At 39.3% G+C, this 25,661-nt stretch overlaps 1 protein-coding gene across 1 annotated transcript in view; it reads left to right on the top strand.

Annotated features, from left to right (window-relative positions):
- The window catches only part of LOC122805336 (solute carrier family 22 member 6-B-like), a 489,073-nt gene that overhangs the window by 197,793 nt on the left and 265,619 nt on the right, over positions 1-25,661 (top strand). Inside the window, exon 3 of the mRNA XM_044075423.1 lies at positions 19,669-19,823. Coding sequence (XP_043931358.1) covers positions 19,669-19,823 — 155 coding nt within the window. The remainder of the gene's footprint in view (positions 1-19,668; positions 19,824-25,661) is intronic.

Raw genomic sequence — 25,661 nt, 5'->3', positions numbered from 1 at the left:
ACATATGTATATATATATATATATATATATATATATATATATATATATATAGATATGTATATATTTAAATATATAGGCACACACACACACACACACACACACACACACACACACACACACATACATATATATATATATATATATATATATATATATATATATATATATATATATATATGTGCACACCATCTCTGAGACTGCACAACAGTGGGTAAAAGGAAAAACACTCTTAACCTCACCGTCCTTCAATCTCGCTCTATGTTCATCCCACACTTTTGACAGAGTGACACCCTTCAGCGATATACACTTCAGTGATGATGAACCAAACGTTAGTCAGAAGAAACTATGTTTAAGTCCGTAGAAGTCAAGTCACAGATTCTCATTTCATAAAACAATGACCCCCATTTTGGAAATTCACAACATATTGAATACAAGACTCTAACAGGTATCCTAGGGGGGCAAATAGTGCACTCACAGCATTTAATGTTTGACCTAAGTGAAGTTGACAACATTTATTTGTCAAATCCAGCTTTTCTATATAGATTTATGTGTGTGCATTATTATCAAGTAGCATATTTTGTAAGGTGGGAAAACCACATAGATTGCAGAGGCATAATGTGAAACTGCATACAGTCAGTGATTGGAGGATAAGAAAGAACCTCAGGCCCTGTTACTATGAGGCAGTAATTGTACTGCAAACTACCATGCTGTTCATTAGAAAACATAGCTGGATTATTGGGTATACATGACATAGTAGGGATGAGAAAATCGCTAACAAGAATATGTTAATGGTTTGTTATAACCAATTAAAATTATCAAGTCAAAAGGGAGATGCAATGGTCAGTTATTAAAAGCACAAGAAGTTATAACACATATTCTCACACTTTAATAGCTGAAATACCAACCATAGAATAGCTGCAAAGTTTTAAGAAATCAATTATTTTCTAATTTTTGTGTACAGCAAAATCACACTTTAACAGCTGAAATACCAACCATAGAATAGCTGCAAAGTTTTAAGAAATAAATTATTTTCTATTTTTTTGTGTACAGCAAAACTAGTCTCTCTAAATTCCATATTGCAGAAGCCAGATACCAACAGAGTGCACTTTGACAAAATTTCTGTGTTACATAGAGAACCAAAAGTGACATGGTTCTGGCCTTCTACAGCAGGAGACCAGGTTATCTGTAAAAAGGGATACCTTCTTCTTGTGCTAAACTAGTTTGATTTTGTCATCATGTAGGCTTATTATGCCAGTGTGTGACACTTAAAAGCTATGTGGAGCAAAATCAAAAGACATGTGGCTACTGACCCAAAAATAACATCACATGTACTGTATTCCATAACAGAAGGATATGTATCCTGCGTTTGGCATTCTTCAGCATAGTGCCCATAATGACAATTCCTGTGCTGTACTTATAAGGCTCACCAAGATGATTCCATATTAATATATGGTAAAGATTATGCATGTTTGAATTAATGCAGATATATGTGGTAACTAAATATTTCCTTGTATAGTGCAGCTCTGCACTGACTTTCACAGATTCAGTCTTGACATTCCTTGCAAAGAGCCTCAGTGACAAAAGATTGGTATTACTATCATTTATGTTCAGCAGCATATGCATACCTCAGCATTATGTTACAGTGCAGCAAAACCTTCATGATCAATTTGTTCTGTTAACATGCAATTTTATATCAGTAGGCAGGAATTAATAGTATAAGCATATTAACACAATGCCAAATTCAGTGGTAATACACTTATTATACAATGCCTACCCTAAAAACGTGCACGCTGATTGGCCAGTCCAACCAGCCCCGGACTTTATGTTAAAAGAGTTTAACATAGCGACACAGATTTAAAAGCAACGGAGATCTCCGTTGTTTTATGTTAAACTCCTTTAACATAAAATGAGTTTAACATAGCGAGAATGTTAAACCCATTTAACATAGCGACAACGGAGAACAACACCAGACAGGTGCGGAAGGGCAGCAAGAGGCATTATACAATGCCATTATTTAAGAAAAGTAATTATTTCTTTTCTTAAATAATGGCATTATTATAACAATAACCCACTTCTGGTGTTTGGTCCCTCGGGGCTCTCGGGACCAAACCACGCCAACCGCGGGTACTATAATATAGTACAACATCAGGCAGCATAACAATGATAAGTAGCCCAAGTGAAACAGCTGGATTGAACCCACTCACCAAAAATGGATGACTCAGTAGTGTAAATCACAAAACCACTTTATTTGAACTAGTACATAAATCCAAGAACAAAATAGATAAGCGCTTTTGTCTAGGTAATCTAGACTTCATCAGACCAGGTCACTACTGAGTCATCCATTTTTGGTGAGTGGGTCCAATCCAGCTGCTTCACTTGGGCTACTTTTGTTTTTTGGACTGGTTTGTGCTTCTGTTTGACTTTAGCATAACAATCATTTCACCTCGTCTACAATCAACATTAGTCTGTACTTTGAATGTAAAGAAGATTATGGCTCTGATCATAACCAAATTGTTATGCACTCAAGAAATTACTTCAGTAAACTCACCTCAAAAAAGAAGGTTGAGAGATGAATTTCTTGTATTTATTTTGAGAATACAGCAGACTGATATGATTAAAGGATCCAGACATAATTCTTTGCATTGGGAGTTTTAATTGCCTCAGTGCATTAGCAGTTCAAAAAAGTGTGGCAGCACAAAGCATCTAACCAGACCTATCAATATTGCCTAAGAATCAGGGACAAAGGCCAAAAATAATCAGGAACCAAGGTTTCTATAACAATTTTTAAATAGTTGCACTATGGACTTATAAAGAGGAAAAAATAAAAAGATTTGAATGAACATACATTTCCTGAGGTAAAATAAGCCTGCAACTGCAATGACCACCATTATTTTGAGTCAAACCACCAAGTTTTCTCAAACAAAAAAAAAAAAAATAAGAAAAGAAAAAAAAATCAACATTTTAGTAGAGACAGAATAAAACTTTGAACTAAAATAAAGGACATCCCTGAAGATCATGGGCAGTTGAGAGATATTAGTTTTAAAATCTGCTGGCTGATTTGAAGTGCACTTTGCTTCAGGCTGCCATTTCTGTAGCAGCAAGAGGTGAGCTGCAGCTTTTAAAACTGTTAAGATAGTTTCTGATGCAGTTATGTGGTGATTGTAGTGCAAAGTTTGCTTAGTTATTACACAATGTTTTATGGAGGAGTATTGCTGTAGCAAACTTTGATATAACAGTGCTTTTGTGTACTATCTTTACATTGCCATTGTTATATTTTTAGCAAATTCAGACTATAATCAGTACAATTTAGGAAATAAAATAAAAGCTTCAAAAGACACTAGCATATGCAGCACCATTTTATAATCATCTTAGGGATATACAGTCATACATGCCTGGTAAGTACAAGGTAGTTCCAACTTTCTGCAAGAACTGAGAATTGCAGTATGACAGCTATGCACCCAAATGAAAGGGATATGAGATCCCCATGCCTTGTGCACTTACATGGTGTGTGCTGTGGGATGCCACAGGTAAGTCATTCATTGCCACCACTAGTCCCAGAGCAGTGCCGAGTGGTGCAATGACTGGTGGAATAATCTGTCCCATAGGTGATTGCAGTTTTTGGACAAGCTGCAACAGCACATACAGAAAAACCTATTCTTATTGTTATTGTTGTTATTGTGTAGAACTAAGCAAAGAATATTCTAATCTATGCAAATTGCATTAACTGATTTTGCAACAGTGTGGAGTTATTTTACTTTAATTATCATTGTTTATGGCATTGTGGCATCATTTAAAGTAAGTTAACTGTATGCTCACAGCAATTTTATGCACTGTGGCATATACTAGCTTATTATTTTAATAAATGTGATGTGAAATGTCATAGAATCATACAGTCATAGAAACTAAAAGGGAATTTGGCCCCAGGCCATTTACACCTTGCCAATACCAACCCTTAGACCTTGGGGCAAAAGGCCGGTCATATAATGAGTGTATTTGTGGATACCCATCCAGTTGTCTCACTCCTTTTTGAAGGAAGAATGTACGTCACATTGCTTTATTTGGAGTAGAAGATTGCTACAGAAAAGTGGTAAGCATTGTATAAAAATTCTATCTCTCTCTACTGTATTTTGTTTATTTTCTGAAGCAAGTTTAGACCCCTGATTCTAGTGTTAGTGAGACTGTATAATCTGAGGATATATAAGACATCCTGGACTACTGGATCCCTACTAAACTGAAAGCCAAGGCACAGGTATCCCATAAGTAGTCTGTAGCCCCCTAAATAAAGAGGCAGTGCTTCCAGCCTGTCCTGGTACCTCTTGTTTTTTACAACTGTGCTCATTTTAGTTGGGAGCTTCTGCAGTCCTTCCAACTGCCAGATATGCTTAATAAGAAACATTCCAAAAAGGGGCATTGTATTTGATAGTAGGTTTAATCAATGCAGAATATAACGAGTTAAGAACTTCCTTGTATCTAAATGAAGTAACCTTTGCAATCTGCTGTGTCAGGTAAAAAGATGTCTTAGCCTGTTGCAACATGATGGTCAAAGGCAAGGGAATTATCTGCCCATGTTCTCCGAATATTCCCTTTTCTGCAAGGTATGATGATCTCAGAGTTGGTATGCTTAAGTTTAAGGTGTGTGGAAGGATTGCCCCCCATATGAGGGGTGCAGGGGGAGGTTACACCCCGCAAAAAGAAGTTTTAAAGAGAAGACCGATCTTCTCCAGTCTTTTTTTTTTTTGGCTTTTCAGCTCTTGGCATTTTGAGTGCAGACATTTTAATAGGGAGCTGAATTTACATAGTATTCCCCAACGTATAAAAACTGGCCTAGACTTGACAGAAGTTACATTTCACAGGAGCATGTGTCATTAATTAAAAGCTTTGAAATATATCCACTAACCATTTCAGCTCATGCATCAGCAAAGACTAACATAAAGATGCAGGATAACAAAATGATATTAGGCACTTGTGCTCTTCTACTTATCTGTTAAATAAAGGAACTTAAGGAATGAATAGTGACAATTATTCAAGATAATATTGTGTATTTCTTCAGAAGGGATAGCTGGGGAGTGGAATAAAATGAAAACGAACTTTAAAAATATGGTGGAAATAACAGAGAAAGTGGTATGGGCAAGAAGTAATAGGAATTATTTAGAGGGGCTGCCAAGTATTGCAGAAGAAATTGAATCTCACAGGACAAGAAGAGGAGGAATTGTTGAGACGTAAAGGGAATATAGCAGAGTATTTGGATAATATTCGTGAGTTTAGAAAAGTTGCTGTTAAGCAAGAATTTTTTTATAACACCTCCATAGCATGCAAACTCTTAGCACAATCAGTTAGATGGCTGATAATATAAAAGGGTTTTGCCAAACCTAGGAAGTCTATGATAAGATAACTAAAAAAAGATCCTGTAGAGGTATTAGAGATATTTCAAAATTATATGCAAATATATATAAAACAGAGGAATGGGAAAACTAATGAAAGGCACAACTGAAATAATTATGGAGGAACTCACAATACCAAGGTTATGGGGAAGATTAGGCACAATAATTAATTACTGAGATTAGAAGAAATCAATTAAAATGGTGATCTCTGCCTAACATACAAAGCTATGTCAAACATGAGCTGTTGGACATGCTCCAGTTAAACAAAATGCCAATCCCTCCGAGCTACACCTTCTAGGGACCTAAACTTTGTCACAACAATAAACAGAACATGCTGGAGGGATAGATTCCTGTCCCAGAGACTTCCCATACTCTGGAACAAACTACCTATCTATATCAAACAAAGCTCCTCATTAGCACTCTTCAAGAAGAATCTTGATGATCGGATGGGAGATAGGAAATTCACCCCGGGGATCACTTCTATGGCTCTGCTCAACAGGGGAACAGTAAAATAATTTTCTTGGGTGGCAAAAGCCAGGGTACATTTTTGGCTAGGCTTATACATGCCCTAGGGCCAATAGCCTAGTACCTACCTATGAACCTATGAATTTATGTACAATCAATCAACATGGATGTTTCCAGGAACAGATGGTATTCCTGTGGAAGCATGGAATTTAGAGGGGAGACAGTAACTGGCATGGTAATCAAGAAAAGTTAGCTTTATTCGCATATTATATTATTTTGCACTTCATAAATCCAGAAAATGACATTTCAGTGCTGTGAAGCATTTCAGAGAGTGTTTTAATTTTTTTTCAGGATATACAATAAATTATGATTAAAAAAGGCTATAATGGTAAATTATGCACCCATGCATGAATTAGTTCAGTGATACTCATCTATAGGGGCAGGATAAGATTACGTTTTTAGGTGCGTGGATTAAAAAGGATTGTGTTATGCCAGATAAGGATATGTGGGCAGAGACTAAACAAAAGATAATATAAAAAGTAAGACATTGGAGGCTCTTGATTATGGATATGAATAGTAATATACAAGCAGTGAAAATGTTTCTTGTCTCCTTAGTTTTATATACAGGTCAGGCATATTTTTATCAATCGGAAGAAAGGTTGGGGACCATACTTAATAAGGAGTTGAAGGAATTTATTTTGCAGTAGAAGAGGACAAGACCTAAGTGGGTAAAATGTATTCTTCCCAGAGAACAATGTAGTGTAGGATTAGCTGATGTGAAGAGATACTCTAGAGTTACTCAATTAAGGCTCATATACCTAAGACAAACAGAAGACTACAAATCAATGTGGAAAGACATGATGATGAAGCAGGGGTAGAATTCAAGAAATAATGTGAGAGCAACATTTAAGAAGCAGGTCATTAAGGAAAATAACAACAACCATGCAGCATATTATATTTACAAAGTACAGAAAGTAGTCTAAGAACTACACCAACATGGGAATGGAGAAAGGACATTTTACCCATACGGATGACTGCAAGTTGGGTTATAGAAAATGAGTTAGAGGGCCTGCAATTTATTTGAGTAATTTAGCAAAATAACCCAGATACTGGCAATAAATAGCTATGGAGTGAAAGAGAATAAAGTGGAATGAGGCCATATGGAAGTTTGGACTGCAGGTTAGAGACTGCCTTCCCTACCCCATCTGGTGGGAGGTACGTTAACTGCAAAGGGTATCACTCCATCAACTGCTAAACTAGGGACTGATAACAGAGTATAGGCAAAGAGAAAGGTATAGTAGAGTGCCATGAGAAAGACCAGCTCTGTTGCTGGTTCAGTTAAGTCTAGAACAGAAGCTGCCATTAAAAATGGGATAATTTGGGCATATAAAATATTGCATTATAACTATAAGAATCAATCAGAAGAGGTTATAAACGATTAGGAAGAGGGACTAGAAAGGCAATTTACAAAGTGGGAGGATATCTGTATTGCTCCCAGATATGCAGCAAAGTCCAAAAGCTTTAGTGCTGTTACATGGCACTGTCTGCACAGACACAGTTATCTCTCACTCAAACTTCAGAGAATTATTCCTTGGGCAGATATCAGCTGCTGTAGGTGTGATGGGAAAGAGAGAGGTCATTGAGAACATGTTTTTTTTTTGGAATGTAAACAGTTGGTAAATTTTAAAACTTCCCTACAGAGTACTTTGCCAGAAAATTTGGGGAAACAAGTGACTGTAACTAAGGAAAGGATTATTTTGAGCTGGGAAGTCATCATCATCTTCTTTCGGCTGTTCCCGTTAGGGATCGCCACAGCGGATCATCTGTTTCTATTTCTTCCTGTCCTCTGCATCTTGCTGTGTCACACCAACCACCTGCATGTCCTCTCTCACCACATCCATAAACCTTATCTTAGGCCTTCCTCTTTTCCTGTTACCTGGTAGCTTCATCCTTAGCATCTTTTTCCCAATATGTTCAGCATCCCTCCTCAGCACATGTCCAAACCAATGTAATCATGCCTCTCTGGCTTTGTCTACAAACCTTCCAACCTGGGCTGACCCTCTAATATACTTATTCCTAATCCTGTCCACCCTCATCACACCCATTGCAAATCTTAACATCTTTAATTCTGCCACATCCAGCTCAAACTCCTGCCTTTTTGTTAATGCCACTGTCTCCAACCCATATAACATAGCTGGTCTCACTACCCTCTTGTACACCTTCCCTTTCACTCTTACAGGTACTCGTCTGTCACAAATCACTCCTGACACTCTTCTCCACCCACTCCATCCTGCCTGTACTCTCTTCTTCACCTCTCTTCCACACTCACCATTACTCTGAACTATTGACCCCAAGTATTTAAACTCATCCACCTTTGCCACCTCTATTCCTTGCATCCTCACCATTCCTCTGTCCTCCCTCTCATTCACACACATATATTCTGCCTTAGTCCTGCTGACCTTCATTCCTCTTCTCTCTAGAGCATCTCTCCATCTCTCCAGGGTCTCCTCCATCTGTTCCCTACTCTCACTACAGATCACAATGTCATCTGCAAACATCATAGTCCACGGGGACTCCTGTCTGATCTCGTCTGTCAACCTGTCCATCACCATTGCAAATAAGAAAGGGCTCAGAGCTGATCCTTGATGTAACCCCACCTCCACCTTAAATGCATCCGTCACTCCCACCACAGACCTCACTGCTGTCACACTACCCTCGTACATATTCTGTACCACTCTTACATACTTTTCTGAACTCCTGACTTCCTCATACAATACCACAACTCCTCTCTAGGCACCCTGTCATATGCTTTCTCTAAGTCTACAAACACACAATGCAACTCCTTCTGACATTCTCTGTACTTCTCCATCAACACTCTCAGAGCAAAGATCGCATCTGTAGTGCTCTTTTCTGGCATGAAACCATACTGCATATTTTGAGCTGGGAAGTAAAAGTGGAATTTCCTAGACATATAAGACCTTGTTAAATTCAATGCTATTGGCTGCCAAAACAGCAATTACTAGAAAATCGAAATCAAAATCTTAATCAACAAAAATTAAGTATTGATTATTGTAACAAAGATAAAAGAGTTGTAGGTGAGATCTTTGGAAAAGGAAAGAAGCAAATTACATAGAAATAAATGGAATTTGTGGGAATAATACATACAAAATAATGTTCAGAAGGAGAAGGAGTGAAATTTAAGGGAAGGCAGGACATGAACCATTGATTTAATGTTGGAATGAATGATAATTGTTAAAAAAAAATATATGAATAATGCACGAAGTTAATGAAAAAGGATGAAATGGTTTATTTAGTTTTCAGTAACCATATGTGCACTCGTATGATTGTTCAGTGAGTGAAGTTAATAAAGCTGATTTAAAAACTCTAAGTAGCTAGTGTCATTCTAAGGGAATGCTGTATACGTCAGCCTAAAATAAAGACTGAGAATGTCACACAGAAAAAAACAATCAGTAAAAACTAAATGAAAACTCCACCCAAGTAGAACTTCCACCGAGTGACCTCTCAAACCTCTTGTATCAGAGGCACATGAGATATATGCAAATGATCCTTATGAACATCAGGTGTTTCAGCTATACAGCGATTCTGAATGCCCAAAGTCGTGGGCACAGACTTTTACCTAATAAAGTGCATATGCTCATTATTTTGAGACTTTCTTAATACCAATGCATCAGGGCAGACTGTAAGATTATCCACTAAAGGCATTCATATATTTTACCTGATCCTTAGCAGCACTGCATCTCCTCATCTTTAGTTAAAAATGGACAGACATTAATAATCATTTCCATCACGCCTAGCGGCATCATCTTACCACCAAATGAGACCATCTTTAGGGATTTCTCAAGGGCAGACCTACTCAGCATGTAGAAGACCTACTCAAACATTTCAAAAATCCCCCCAGAAATGGTCCCAGCTGACAGTGCAGTCACATTCACCAACAATATTTACAACTGCCTAAACATCTGCATAGAAACTCCAGAACACACACCATAAATACAGTCATAAATTCAGAGATGTATTGCTGTGGTAGAATTCCCACATTAATAAACTGTATAATAAAAGAAGGAAAATAATGAAATTGCCGTGTACCTTACCTGAAGGCCACAATGAAATATGCCAACAAGGAACTTAAAAGAAATGTAAAGCAGAGTATTACCTTGGGTCTATATTCGAAGAGCGAAGTGACGAAAGAGCAAACACTCTTTCGTCGACACGTAAAACCTGAAGTCTGAAAACAGCGAAGTTATGGAGCAGTGATTTTTTTTTCCCCAGGGAAAAAAATCACTGGACCGTTCTCAGGACTTTGCTGTTTTCTCCACTGTGGTGCAGTCTCGGAGTTGGTATATTTAAGTAGGAGGGATTTGGGGGCACAGCCCCCCACATTGGGGGTGTGGTGGATGAAGCCCCCCCACTTTATTTTGTCTTTATAATATATATATATATATATATATATATATATATATATATATATTTGGAACAGTGATATCTCTGTGGAGAGAGTGAACACCATGTAAGAGTTCCATGATATAACAAATTTCCCTAAGGTTGTGGAGGTCATAGACTCACTGTACTCACATTGTAATATAGGCCCCATCTCGTGGGAGATACATTAACTACAAAGGGTATCACTCCATCAACTGCTAGGTGTTTTGTATTGCACAAAGTATCATCTGCAATGTCTGTGCAGGTTACACAGGGATGATCTGTACCAATTTTTTGTGAGGGGTGAATTCTCACAGGGGCATCATGTTGATGATGCTGGATATGCCCTGGAAGCCTGGCTTTTTATACCCATAAGAAATCAAAAATTAAAAAGATCATGGTCATAGCTGTGCCCAATGACAAACAAGAAACAGTGTTGATTGTGTATTTGGGCATGCTTTTACTGTCTGGATTCATCCAGTGGTGCCTGCTGTAGGAGCCTGGTACATGTGCGAAAATACTGACAGTTTGTGCAGTGCTATACAATATCATACTTAGCAAACACTTATAGCAGAGGGGGCACTTGCAGAACCATCAGTTTTCAACAGACTAGGCAGCAGAGAGTGAGTCAGAGGAGGAGCCCGCCCCGCAGCAGGGGGTGACCATGCCAGATGGAGCTGGGCACAGTATGTAGTGGCACTTACAAAGAAACAGTTGATTGCGCATAATTTCAGAACATAGTAGACAGCAGTAAAGCAGATACTCAACAGTAAAATCGATGTATGCAAAACCAACACCAGGCTGTGCTTACCTTTGCATACGGTAGCCATGCTGTGCATCAGACATAAGCAAACCATGTAACAGTATACAATGGGTATAGCACAGTTATCATCATTTGCACAGGTGGAAAAGGGAGTATTGGAGTGTGTGTCTTTCACAGTGAAGTGTGTGAGTGTGAATGCCAAGGAGTAGAAAGTAAAATCTGCTGTTCTGTGAAATGTCAGTCCAGTGGGGGTCCCTTAATGTTGAGGAAGGCCTTTGTCAGAAGAGGGGTGCGATGTAGTGAGGGCTGTGGAGATGTGAATGTGGGACTGCAGTGATACGGTCTCAGCAACACTGCCACGTGGCCCACTCAATAGGTCCAGGTCATGCATGACAGATGGTTCAGCATCCTGTACACGGCACCACCCATGACAGCTGGCTTTACTAGCAGTTGGCACTGGATTTAACACAACCCTGGCTAGATGCTGATCTACTGTGTAACCTGATGTGATGTCCGCTATGCAACTTGCCACAGTGATGATCACCACAACCATGAGAACAGTCTCTTCTGTGAGTCGACACCTCCACAACAGATGTTGCTGTATAACTGATAGCACTGTAAGAGAGGAATCTTGGTATAGCCATGTAGGCTAAAATTTGTGGATGCAACAGATAACTGCACCCATGGACAGCCCTTTGCCTTTGCAGATGACCCAGAAAAGGCAGTGCATATTCTAGTGGTGACTCAGCCTATCCAAGGACTGACAGATACAGGACATGCATGCCCTTAGGGCATCACACACACCCATCATCACCCTCACTTTCTCTGTCATGGCTGTGGTGGTACTAACCTGTGCCTACATGACAGCCCTGCACATACACTGGATTGCAGCAAGTGACATGTTAACCTAAGGGGAAGGGTAGTAACCATATCTCTAGCAAGCACCATTACCTACCTCTCCCTGTGTGAGCCCTCTGCCTATGAGTGCTTGGGGCATATTCTGACATCTGTCTACTGTGGGCCAGAGCAATTCTCTAATCGATAGTGCCCCCATTAACTTGCCCTTCCTGTGAAGAGTGGGTAACCTTGGTATCTGCAACCATAGAGGCTGTGGTCTGGGTAGAGGATGCAGTGGTCACATTCCTTGTATCCTTGTGTCAAATACACACTCTGTATCCCAGTTTGTGTCAGCTCATTCTCACTATCGTTAATGGAGGTTGCGGATCCTCCAACATCAGGCAGGGGAAGTTCCACAGTGCTGGTTCCAGAAAAAGAATCACTAGTGAGTACATCAAAGTGAAACATATCCAGTGTAAGTATGACCCAGAACCACAATCATACATGCAACTGACAGTTTTACAAATGTCAGCATAACAAAAAGTAATACTTTCTGGACATACCTTGTGCAGATGATGTGGACGTTGAACCCTCCCCCCAACCTACATGTATACAGTAAGTCGGGCAGATTTAGTAAGATTTATAGTGACTAAGAGGTCACTCAGACTGGCAGGTATTGATGTGGCTATGGCCAAAAATCTTTGATCACACACAGTCATGATAGGACTGGTTAGCTGCATGAAGGCCAAACAGCTGTCAGCCATGAAGATGAAGAAAAGGAGCAGCACCTCATTCTCAGTATCCGAGAACTTGGCCTTGTGTGGATGATGGTGATGATGATGTCCTAGCAGATGCATTACTACTTTTTTTTATTCTGTTTTTGTGCCTTGCTCTGGTGATATGGAAAGCAATGGAATTAGCAGCCTTGTTTCTGAATGCCCCTTACAAATCCTAACATCTTCATTATCCTCCTTACCAAAACTAACCTTTATATACTTAAATCCATGGCTTTGTGGCCAACCTTTATATACTTATAACCGTGGCTTTGTGGCTAACCTTTATATACTTATATCCGTGGCTTTGTGGCTAACCTTTATATACTTATATCCATGATTTTTAAGCAATCTCAGGCAAATAGCTTTCATGTGTATATGTCCTTTATAAAACAATCACAAAATTGCAACAGGCCAAGTGAACCGTTCCAGTCACTGTTACAAATTTGTGCTACTGAGATACATGCAATGTATAAAATATATTTCACTGTGCTCTGAGTATGTGCTCTTTGGTGTGTCTCCCATAAAGATTAATACTTCTTAAGACTAGCAAGTGGTGTATGTTTTCAATCCGCCTCTCAATACACCTTTCCCAAAATATTTAGAACTACTGTCAAATATATACTTCTTATTATCACTAGACTGAAGAGCATTTAAAAGCAGCTGTAATACAAACTAACAGAGTTATAAATATCCAATTACATTCTTCAGAGTTTTCTTCCATATTGTGGTGACACTGTCCTTCTCATTGTGATTATATCATGCATATTAACCTGGTTGTGTGTGAGAACTATCCTAACAGATTTCAGCTCACTAATGTTTCTGAATCACTCCATTTGTATGATGGGAAAACCTGAAAATCATCATGCTCTTTTGTACTTAATGCTGTGCACATGCCTGGGTCCATGTGGGCAGCACTGCTCATGCAGGCTACTACTTGCCTTTAGGAGGAGATTTGTAATTCCACATATTACCACTTTTATATGGAGTCACATGTAGTGGTTGATTTGTTACCAGCATACACGGGGATACACAACTGCCATGCTTCATAGCTTAAAGTGACATTGCGAACCACAACAATACAATACCTATATTTTCTGATTTTAACATCTATCGCGCAATGAGGTGCCCTTTAATAACCATTATTGTGTTGCAGATGTGATATCTGAGACATAATATGGGCACTAACTTTCTACAATTTTCCCTGCAATTCTTTGAAGTGAGACATCATGACTGATGGAGTGAGTAGTGCTCCTTTTACAGCACAAATGTGGTGTGAGGAGGAATCAAAAATATTTCTCTACCTCCTCCGCAAGAATTATAGCCACAGCCTCATACAGGAGGGCTATAAAAGGCCTCAGTATAAAATTGAAGTCTGGAATAGTTGAGCTAAGGCTGTCATCCATGCATCTGGCATGCTGCACATGGAGTGCAGTGCCATCACCAGTACGGTGACATGAGATACCACAATCCTGACCTCCTACAATGATGGGAGGATGGAGTTAAATAGCAGGCACCACATATGCACTGTAAGTAGAACTTACATTAGCTGCATATTTAAAACAGCACTGCATGCCATCCACAAATATTACACAGTGCCTTTTTTTATATCTATAGCCTTGGAAGATATCAAAAGGAATAGACGGCTATACAGGAGAAGACTGGAGCACATGAGAGACCACCGGGTTGAGTATACATGCATCAAACTGTCTTCACTGTCTTGATTTTAATATTAAGTATTAGAGATTAATTTCCAAGTTGTATACCATTCATAAACTTAGTCATGACTACCATAGCTGAAAGGTATCAGTATTACTGTTTAAGGTTATTACTGTGTACTTGTGGATCCATCCTATCGTATATGTGGACAAATGTGTCAGGATGCCAAGGCTGTGCTGCCTTATTTTTAGGACTCCTGCAGGTTTAATTCCACCCCCCTCCAATTGTGCTATCATGAAATAGCTAATTTTTATTTGTTTCTCTTTCATTATAATCATTACAACCTTACATGAAGTAAGATCGAAGTACGATCAACATTATTGGTTGGGTAAACAACTTTATCAATATAGTAGATGTTTCCTTTGCATGTAACCTGTGAGCAAAATATGTCTAAGCAGCATGTTATCTTTGTATGTGTACATTTGCCTCAGACATCACTACTCTATCTTGGAGTAAAGAAACCCAATGTCTTGTCGATGCAGTTTATCATGTTAAGCACCTCTCTGTTAAAATGTATGTGATCAAGGCTTTTGGTTCAGTTTCCCCTCTCACTTGTGTATACTAATAACCTTGTTAAACTGAAAAGTGTTTTTTGGTCTATCAAATATAATATGTTTAAGTGTACCATAGTTCAAGTATATGTTATATGAGATTCAGATTTCAATGTATTTTTATTTCTCTCCACCCCCTTTGCTGCTATCCTTTCTCTTACATCTGTTTTGTTTATTATTTTGTTCCTCTCCATATATTTTACTATTATAAGCAACAGCATTACAACCCACATCCATCCCTCTGGCAAGGCCTGTCAGCCCCCTGCACATGGCAGCAGTAGTGGCACCACTGCCATTATGAACACTTGAAGCACCCAGCACATCTGGGTCTCTTCCTGCCAGAGTTGCCTCCACTCCTCCTTCACTATCTGCACCACTCATCTTGGGTAATCCTACACCAAATGCTGGAACCACCAGTAGTAATGTCAGTGGAGGTGATATCTTTGTCACCCATCAGTAGCCAGCAGACATTGTGGAGGAGGTTACTGACAGGAGGTTGGATGCCCACATTAGCCAAATGAAGAGCCTTTCTCTAGCAGCTTCTTAAGTCACATCCCTGTACAGCACTGTCCCCACCATCTGAGTCAGCAGCTTATTCAGTTTCATCCCTGTCCATCACTGTCTCCACCATCTGAGACAGAAGTTTGTTCAGTCTCATCCTTGTCCATCACTGTCTCCACCATCTGAGACAGAAGCTTGTTCAGTCACATCCCTGTCCAGCACTGTCTGCACCATCTGAGACAGCAACTTGCTCAGACACATCCCTGTCCACCACTGTCTCCACCATCTGAGACAGCAACTTGTTGAGCCGCAACCCTGCCAGCACTGTCTCCACCATCTGAGACAGCAGCTTGTTCTGTCACATCCCTGTCCAGCACTTTCTCCACCATCTGAGACAGCAACTTGTTCAGACACATCCCTGTCCAGCACTGTGTCCACCATCTGAGACAAGAACCAGTGGTGACAGTATCCAGGGTGGCGAGTAATCTCCCACTGAGCCTTAGCTGGGATAGACTGCAGCTGAGAGTATCCCATCCTATCCCTCATCCTAGTGTTACCCTCCCTTTTGTGTTCTTGCCCATCCCTGAGACAGCAACTTGTTCAGACACATCCCTGTCCAGCACTGTGTCCACCATCTGAGACAAGAACCAGTGGTGACAGTATCCAGGGTGGCAAGTAATCTCCCACTGAGCCTTAGCTGGGATAGACTGCAGCTGAGAGTATCCCATCCTATCTCTCATCCTAGTGTTACCCTCCCTTTTGTGTTCTTGCCCATCCCTGTTGCCCTTCAAACCTGCCCTCCCCATTGCCTTCCCTTTCTTTGTCTAACGTCTCCTTCAGAATTGCATCCCCCCATTGTGTTAAGACAGACCCTGTCAGTGGTATTTGTCTTCACCTGCTACCTAACTTAACTCCCTTACCATTATCTTATATCCCTTGATTCCTTCCCCAATTTACCTTCTCCTTAGACGTGAAAAATGAGCTACTGTTCCACAAAAATGTACACTATCTTCCCCACCTCCATCCTATTCATTTCTTAGTTTTCACATTGCATTGTACCCACTACTTGATTCCCATTTCCAACCTTTATTCTGGTCGAAATATATAGATAGCTGCGGTGGTGGTTGTCGCCTCACAGTAAGACGGTGTCTTGATCGATTCTCAGCTAAAGTGTCTTCTGTGCGGAGACATGCATGAATAGGTGTACTTTCGTTGAAGGCTATGCGTCAGGGCTGGAAACTCTGTACTTAAAAATCTACTGCCAATCATTAGCGGACCGGAGTTCCACTGTGCCGACACCTAACCGGGAAAAGCTGAAAGATACAACAACAACATTCTGGTCGAAATATAGATAAACACACCCCATACATGCCCATGTAGTACTGTGCACGATGGGTTCTGAAGAGCAGCATCAGTGTCCATGTGGAACTAACAAAGACTGGCATTACTCACAGAGAATCAATGATTAAGTACATCCACGATCATCTACTATGTATGTTACTCTCAGCTGCCTCCAAAGCATGTAAATTAGCTTAGTGTCAATGCATGGCAGACTGCAGATACAACATATGATAAAGGTGATTCCTTTAGTGCAACGCTGTCTGCAGCTAAACCTGTAAATGAAGTGCTTTGTAGAGTATAAGTAAAGTGGTTTGAGGATTCAAGTCACATGAGGGTTGGATGTGTGTGTGTGTGTGTGTGTGTGTGTGTGTGTGTGTGTGTGTGTGTGTGTGTGTGTGTGTGTGTGTGTGTGTGTGTGTGTCTTTCATTCTGCAAGTGTGCAGCAATCAACTGATATCTGCTTCACTGATACCTTCAGTGTGACTGTTTTATAGCTCAGTCTGTAAAGGAAGTTCTTTGTAAGTGAAGACGGTTAAGGGTTCATGTCTATTCCCAGTGCTTTTTTGTGACATTTGAACAACTCTAGTCATCATACTCTGCTGATGTCATAACTGCTTTTGGGCAATTTATCTTGTTACTTTCCTGTACCCCACCCATCATGTCTTTTTTTAATCTTTTGTATCTTCAGTTAATTAAGATTGATATTAATGTGTTGTATACTCCCTTCTCCATTCTCTTCCACATCTCTGATTTTGTCACCAACACCCTTTGCAGTCTTGTCTTATCAAGCCCCCGTGGAGCTCGGACTGAGGAAACAGAATGTCCGCCATTATTTTACACTCACTAAACAGTGTTTTTGCTGTTTAGTGAATGTAAAATATAAAAAAGAAGACAACAACAAAAAAGGTACGTGTGTGTGTGGGGGGGTCTATATTATAATCTCAAAGGTTTAAAACTTCGAATCACTAAAGATCAAACTTTAGTGATCTAAGTCTTAAACCATCAAAACCAAAAAAAAGAAAATACTAAATTAAAAAAAAAAAAACTAAATAGTGGGTAGGCCCCCTGCACCCCCCACACCCCCCTACTTAAATATACCAACTCCGAGAATGCACTACATTGAATTAAATGGAAATCTCCCCCTACGGAGATTTTCCATTTAAACGTTCGATGTAGTGCACATTCGGTATTCTCGTGTCGACAATATCGTATTCGATATTGTCAGTCTTCGAGATTTTGATATAGACTTATGTGTGTGTGGGGGGGGGGTCTATATTATTATCTCAAAGGTTTAAAACTTCAAATCACTAAAGATCAAACTTTAGTGATCTAAGTCTTAAACCATCGAAACCAAAAAAAAAAAGAAAATACTAAATAAAAAAAAAAAACTAAATAGTGGGTAGGCCCCCTGCACCCCCACACCCCCCCTACTTAAATATACCAACTCCGAGAATGCACTACATTGAATTAAACGGAAATCTCCCCCTACAGAGATTTTCCATTTAAACGTTTGATGTAGTGCGCTTTCGGTATTCTCGTGTCGACAATATCGTATTCGATATTGTCAGTCTTCGAGATTTTAATATAGACTCGTGTCTGTGTGTGTGTGTGTGTGTGTGTGTGTGTGTGTGTGTGTGTGTGTGTGTGTGTGTGTGTGTGTGTGTGTGTTTATGTCTTTGTGTGTGTATGCGTGCATGCCAGTGAGAGTGAGCCGTTATTTTACACTCCCTAAGCAGCGCTTTTGCTGTTTAGCGAGTGTAAAATAAAAAAAGAGAAAAAAAATATAGTGTGTGTGAGACTGTATGCGTGTATGTGAGCAAGAGTGAGAGAGAAAATGATAGATCGAGCGAAACGGAAAAGTCTGTTTATGTTTATTTCTGCATGTGTGCATGAATGCGTGCATGAAAGCAGAGAGACTGTGTGTGTGTGTGTGTGTGTGTGTGTGTGTGTGTGTGTGTGTGTGTGTGTGTGTGTGTGTGTGTGTGTGTGTGAGAGAGAGAGAGAGAGAGAGAGAGAGAGAGAGAGATAGAGAGAGTGAGAGAGAAAGTGAGAGTGATGTATTAATGAAAGCAACTGGAGACTGTGAGAGATTGAGAAAGAGGGTGAGACAGATCTTGTGTGAGTGAATGTGTGTGTGAAAGCAGAGAAGACTGTGTGTATATGTATGTGTGTGAAAGCAGAAGAGACTGTGTATGTGTGTATTGGAGAGAGAATGGGCTGTATGTAAAACTGGGTTTCACTTGCTTACTGTTTTTTAAGCACTATATTATTTTTTATATATTTGATGTAAAATGCTTCCTCCAACATTGTTAACAGTAGGTGGGGGAACTATTTTACATTAAAAATACATAAAAAAATATAGTACTTAAAAAATAAATAAGTAAGTAAAGCACAACAATTTTATAGAGAGCCCATTCTCCAGTCTAAGCACAATAATGCCCTCCAGGGTGTGTGTTAATGTGTAATTAATGCCCTTTCAGGGGTGTAGAGGCCCTCCGCCTGTGGCATCCGGTATCATAACACCCCTGGGCGAGTGTTAATTTTACATTAACATACACCCCGTCAAGTATTATTGCTTGCATTTTGAAGCTTGTCTCACATGCACAGTAAACAGAGTAGGACTGGCTGCAATAACGGACACAAAGTTTCTGAATCTCTGGGTTGGATTTAGTGATGATAGCCAACAATTCACTTAGATTGTTGCAGTTCTAAATTAATTGTGGTATTTAAGTACTTTAGTTAAAAATTATAAAAAAATAAAGCTTAAATACTGACTTGAAATATTTATATTTCTGGTGAAGATATTACTGTGGTTTGTTTAAAGCGCTGTTACTTAATAAAGCTTGACACTTCTTAAATTTTTTTGTCTTATTTTTTGGCTCTTTTCTGGGATTTAGGTTTGGCAGAAGAAAGCTGTTGATGTGGTCTAACTTTCAAATGGCTGTGGCTGGGACCTGTGCAGCATTCTCTCCCATCTATATTTGTTATTGTATATTCCGTTTTCTGACTGGGATGGCCTTATCCGGCATGATCCTGAATACCCTTTCTCTGAGTAAGTATTTGTGTTGTAAACTCACTCGTACAATTCTTCAAAACCTGAAATGGAAATTACTGATTTTCTTTACTCTGAAATGTTTGTTATCCTACACTGCAACCAGTGTGACCAACACTTTATTGTTCAGTGTTTTTTGTTTTCTGTTTAATAATGGTACTGGAATGCTGCATATATATAGGATCTTGAAGGAAAATGGTGATCTAGGAAACTTTATATGACCTCTTAATCCACTGAATATAAAATATATAGTGCCTATACACACCATACCTCTCAACCTCTTAAAGCAAGAAATCTGGACAAAGCCAAAAATAATGGGGGAACAAAGGCCAAAAATAGGGACAATTTTTAAATATTGCTCTTACAAAATAGGAATTTGATAGAATAACAGGTCTTGCATTAGCACAGATTTTCTGAAGGGTATGAAATCTGAAACTCAAATGTCTGTCTATTTTTTTACTTCAAACCTCAAATATTTGCCATTGATTTGGAAGAAAACCACAATGTTATGAGGAAACAGACCAAAAATATGAGGCAAAAACCTGGACATCCTCCAAAAATCAGTACAGTTGAGAGGTATGAACACACATGCACACTTATCTGTCACTATCTATTTATCTATATATCAGTTTATGATGAAAGGATGAAATCTGAAAACATTTGCTCACAATCTCTTGGTTACAAAAAATACTTTTGCATGGTGGCAAGCACTGTGCACCCCTACATCTCCTGATACTTATGAATACTACTTACACGATTGCACAACATTGCACAAAAGAGAAACTTATCCTTATCTGTTCTACTGTGTGATTGCCCACACCAGTATTATCCAGAAAAGGATTAAAATCACCCAAAAATAAAAACAAAACAAAACAAGAACCCTTCAGATAATTCTAATTACAACCACAAAATTATTCCCACAAAATTAGTCCAGAAAAGTAGTCCACACTATAAAAGTAAACAGAAAAAAGAAAAATGTAGACAATGAAATGGGATTTCTGTGTTAAAACCTTGATCCTATTTTATGCAACTAAATAGCAAACCAGCAAAATACCAGCAACCCATATATTTATACAAATCAATATATACATTGATGGTATACACTTAGAAAATTCTTATAATTTAAAGAGTTGAACTAATGAGAATTTTCTGAAGAAAAAGGTCTTGTAATTAAATGACTGGTACTATTCAATCACTTTACCTCACATTTTTTACCACATAATCAGACATTTAAGGGGAAATACAGCAGTCTTTATAAAGTAAAATGAGGGATAATTAAGAGGTATGAATCTGCCAGCAATTCACTTTCATGATCTGTACTTTCTCCCTAAAACAGTTTTTAGTATGTTAGTTTGTTTAGGTATTTAATGTATCAATATGTGTATGTGTGCAGCAGTGTGTATGTGTGTCTGCAGGAGTAGGAATGATGTACGATGACAGTGTGTATGTATGTGCATGTGTAAGTGAGCATTTGGGTGGTTGCTGTGGGGGGTTAAATAGGTTTTCGATAGAGTAGGCATGTGTGTGTGTGCGTGTGTGTGTGTGTTTGTGTGTGTGTGTGTGTGTGTGTGTGTGTGTGTGTGTGTGTGTGTATGTGTGTGTGTAAAGGAGCATGGGTGAGTACGGGAGTATCATATACGAGTGACTGAGTACATCATATACAATGAGTATCTGAATGTGTGTGTGTGTGTGTGTGTGTGTGTGTGTGTGTGTGTGTGTGTGTGTGTGTGTGTGTGTGTGTGTGTGTAGAGATATCTATAAGTGTGAATGTGTGCATGTGTGCAGGGATGTCTACAAGTGAGTGAGTGTTTGTGTGTGTGTGTGTGTGTGTGTGTGTGTGTGTGTGTGTGTGTGTGTGTGTGTGTGTGTGTGTGTGTGTGTGTGTGTGTGTGTGTGTGTGTGTGTAAATGTCTGCAAGTTTGTGAGAAAGTGAATGGGGGTGCCTGTGCCAATACAATGCATGGGCAGCAATGAATAAATGTCAAGGCAGAGTGATGCTTAGCACTGACAGTAATTTCACTAGATTCAGAGATATGCAACTTAGTTAGTAATGATATCTTCCTCATTGTGGCTAAAGCATAAACTGCATCTTACTGCATTTAGAGTTTACAAGAGCATAGGGGATTCTTTTTTATCTAAGGGGTCAGTATTACATGCTAGCTTATTGTTGTGGTAGTAATACCACTACTTATGCATGAGGACACCACAATGGTAAGTAGTAGTAGTATCACAGACACATTTAAATAACCTTAGCGCACATGCTTGGTAAAGCTTACACCAAGTATTTAGGTCTCCTTCACATCTCTCTTACTGAAATATGGAAATATGCTCTCTTTCTTTACTTTCATTTGATTCGTTTATCAAGCTCAAGACATATTTGCCTAACCGTGTGTGTGTGTGTGTGTGTGTGTGTGTGTGTGTGTGTGTGTGTGTGTGTGTGTGTGTGTGTGTGTGTGTGTGTGTGTTATGTTACCTGTTTCTTTGCAAAGTGAGACTTATGTGTTCACCTGGGTTCATTTGGTCAGTGAACCAGATTATCAAAACCTATATGGTCGAAGTCATATGGTCGCCATTTTAGTTTGTTGAACTGTTCTGACTGAGATGGCAGTACAGTGAGGATCAGGGAATTTTCCCTTTCCCCCACTACAGTATGATCTTGGAGTTGTTATATATAATTAACAGGGAGGATATGGCAATGCAGGAGGGCTTACCCCCTGTGAAAACATTGTTTGGCTTCTTTTAATTGAACAACCAACTAAATTGTCGACTATATGGTCTCATCCATATGAGTTTTGACAATCTGATTCATTGATCAAAGGAACTAGATCTGTTCACTTAGTATCACGATCCAAGTGGTCCAAAGTTAGTGCATCTTAGAAAAAGAGCAAAACAGAGGTTGCATTGTCCATCACTAATCACTCTTTTTATGTGCTTTTTACTTCTGTGCCTGATGCCCATCAGCCCTCTTTCCTTCAGATATGGATCCATTCATTCACCTCTAGTAGGTATCCACAGTACAGAGATTAAAGGCATCCAGAGGGGCCATTATCCAGGCCACCATAAAGGTTGTTAATACCCTTACCTGCATCCTTGCAATGATGATATTTCTGTTTTGGTTCCAACCCCACTCCTGGGTGAAAGTCAGGTGACCTGTGTCACATAGGGGCCACTATGCCATACCCGTGCAGATACACACTTCTGCTTACATGACATGTGATGAAGACTACTGCATTCATGGCTTGGTCAGCCGAACAAATGCCTCTAAAGCTGTATTATGCCCTGCCTGCCATCCTCTGAATATCTGAAGTTTCTAAAGACCCAGACTGCTGTAGTCAACCCTTTAAGATGACCATGCCTACCTTCCCCAAACAACACTACCAGACATACAAGTGATTGATTGATCCTAGATCACCTGGGATATGCTCAGGGTTTTAGCCCTCTACAATAATAGAGCTGGCTGAAGTTTGAGCTATATCACTGGGTACAATGATCTTGAAATGAGGATAATAAGGTTTGAGGATGAAATATTTTTGCCACACCTACTTGTAAATTGAGCAGGTCAAGTACATACATCCTGAAAATATGTGTAATGATGCTGTAATTTCCAAGCTACTGTCACAGGATAGTGTCGTGTAAGCTTTTAAAAAGTAAGTGTAGATAGTGAGCCCATAGTATGCTACTAAGCAGTACACACTACATGTCTGTTATCTCCAAATGGAGCCCTTCTCTAATTAGCCTCCTTTATTTTATTTATTTATTTATTTAACATTTATATTTTTACTAATACATACCCAGTACAACAAAGAAAAAGTTTACTATACAGCTTATATCTATCAACTTACAGTTTAGCAGAGACCAGTAAAGCAATTTATATGCATATGAGATTATCAACAAAAATATACACAAGAGATGAAATTAACACATAAAGTACAAATGCAGTACAGCATGTCTTAGATTTTCTTAAGCCTCTACAGTACATTTAGTATGTCATCTGACAGAATATAGTTTACAACTGCGAGGAAGACAAGGGGATATAGGTAAGGAAGAAGGAGGTTACAGGAGTTATAGAGTGAGATAGAAGTGTAGTTAGAGGTTATATCTGAGTGACAGAAAGTTATCCAGGGTTAGTACATGAGCAGAGACAGGTAGATGTTAGGTGATCTTTTAGTAGTTTCTTAAATTTGTTGGTGCTGGAGGTAGATCTAATATCGATGGGTAGGGAGTTCCAGATTTTGGCGATGCTGTTTGAGTATAACGAGTCACCAGCATTATTGCTACTTTTAGTGATGTTTACTAGGTTTTTGTTACTGGAGTGCAGGGTCTGGTTATTGGAATAGTGAGTAAGTAGGCCTTTGAGAGCGGGTGTTTTTTTCAAGTTGGTTGAGGATTTGGTGGGCCGTGAAGAGCTGGTTAAAAATTAGTAGGTTGGGGAATTCTAGCCATGAGAGTTCTATGAGAACATGACAATGATGGGATCTGTAGCTGGCTGTAGCAAACTTTGCTATTTTATTATAGCAGCTATCTAGTTTGTTTATGTATGTGAGTTTTCTTGAGGTTAGTAAGGATGGGAGATGCATTTAGGAATGTGGAGAGAAGGTGTGTTCTGGCAATGGAGATTTTGGATTTGTCTGTGAAGAAAAGTTTGTTCCTGTACAGGCTACCCATTTTTGTGGATGTTTTGATTATCTTGATTTATGTGGAGATCAAAGTTCATGTTTTGGTCTATTACTACTCCCAGGAGTTTGGTGTGGGAGACTGGGGTAATGATGGTATAGTTTGCTGAGGTGATTTTGAATAGTGAAGAGGGGAATAGGATGAGTTTTGTTTTGTTGGGATTTAGTATTAACTGGGCATTGGTTAGCCAGGTTTCTACTTTAGAGAAGGCTTGCTGTGTTATTTCCTGAACATGCTGGAGAGTTTGGGCTGCACAAATTAAGGTAGAATCATTGGTGTATTGTATTAACATGGCTTCATTTGCAGCAGTATATTGGTTATTAGTGAATGACGTGAAGAGAAGAGGGCCAATAATGGATCCTTGTGGGACCCATAAGGTGACTGACAGCAGTAGGGAGAGGGAGTTACCCCATTTGACTGCTTGCTGCCTCCCAGTGAGATATCTCTGGAGCCAGCTGAGTGTGGAGTAGCTGCTTTTAAATTCTGATAGTGTGTTTAATAGCCTGGAGAGTGAGACCATGTCAAATGCTTTTGAGAGTTCCAGAAAGACGAGACCAGGTTACCTTCATTTTTGAGAAGGTTGACAGAGTTAGTGAACCTTAGAAGGGCAATGGTTGTACTATGGTGTGGGCGGATTCCGTGTTGAGTTTTGGATATCAGATTGTTAGTGAGGATATTGTGGAGGAATTAAGTATAGATGCATTTTTCCAGAATTTTTAACAGTGAAGGTAGGATAGCAATTGGGTGGTAGTTGGAAAGCTCTATAGAGCTACTGCCTTTATGTAGTGGAATGATGTGGACTATTTTCCAGATAGTTGGGACCTGTTGTTCACTGATGGAGTGGTTTATAAGGATGAAGACAGGGTATGCAATGGCTTCTGCAGCGATTTTGAGATAGTCTGCAGGTAGGTTGTCTGCAGCTAGGGTTGTTGGTTTGAGTTTTTTTAAGGAATTTTTTTATTGGCAGTAGGGATAGGTTGTAGGGAATAGTTATTGTTGTTTTGTGTTGGAGAGAGAGGAGTGGGGGGAGTAGCTAGTGTTTGTTAGTTTGAGTAAAGAATTGGTGAAAAATTTGTTAAACTGTGTGGGTATGTCATCTATGGTGTTGTCAGTGTTTGGGGAGGGTTAGTGATTTGACGAGGATGAAGGATTTTCTTGATTGCT

Source organism: Protopterus annectens, chromosome 6.part1 (genome assembly GCF_019279795.1).
Source record: "Protopterus annectens isolate FY-2018-M chromosome 6.part1, PAN1.0, whole genome shotgun sequence".
NCBI classification, from domain to species: domain Eukaryota; kingdom Metazoa; phylum Chordata; order Ceratodontiformes; family Protopteridae; genus Protopterus; species Protopterus annectens.
This window is presented reverse-complemented; position numbering and strand designations above follow the sequence as displayed.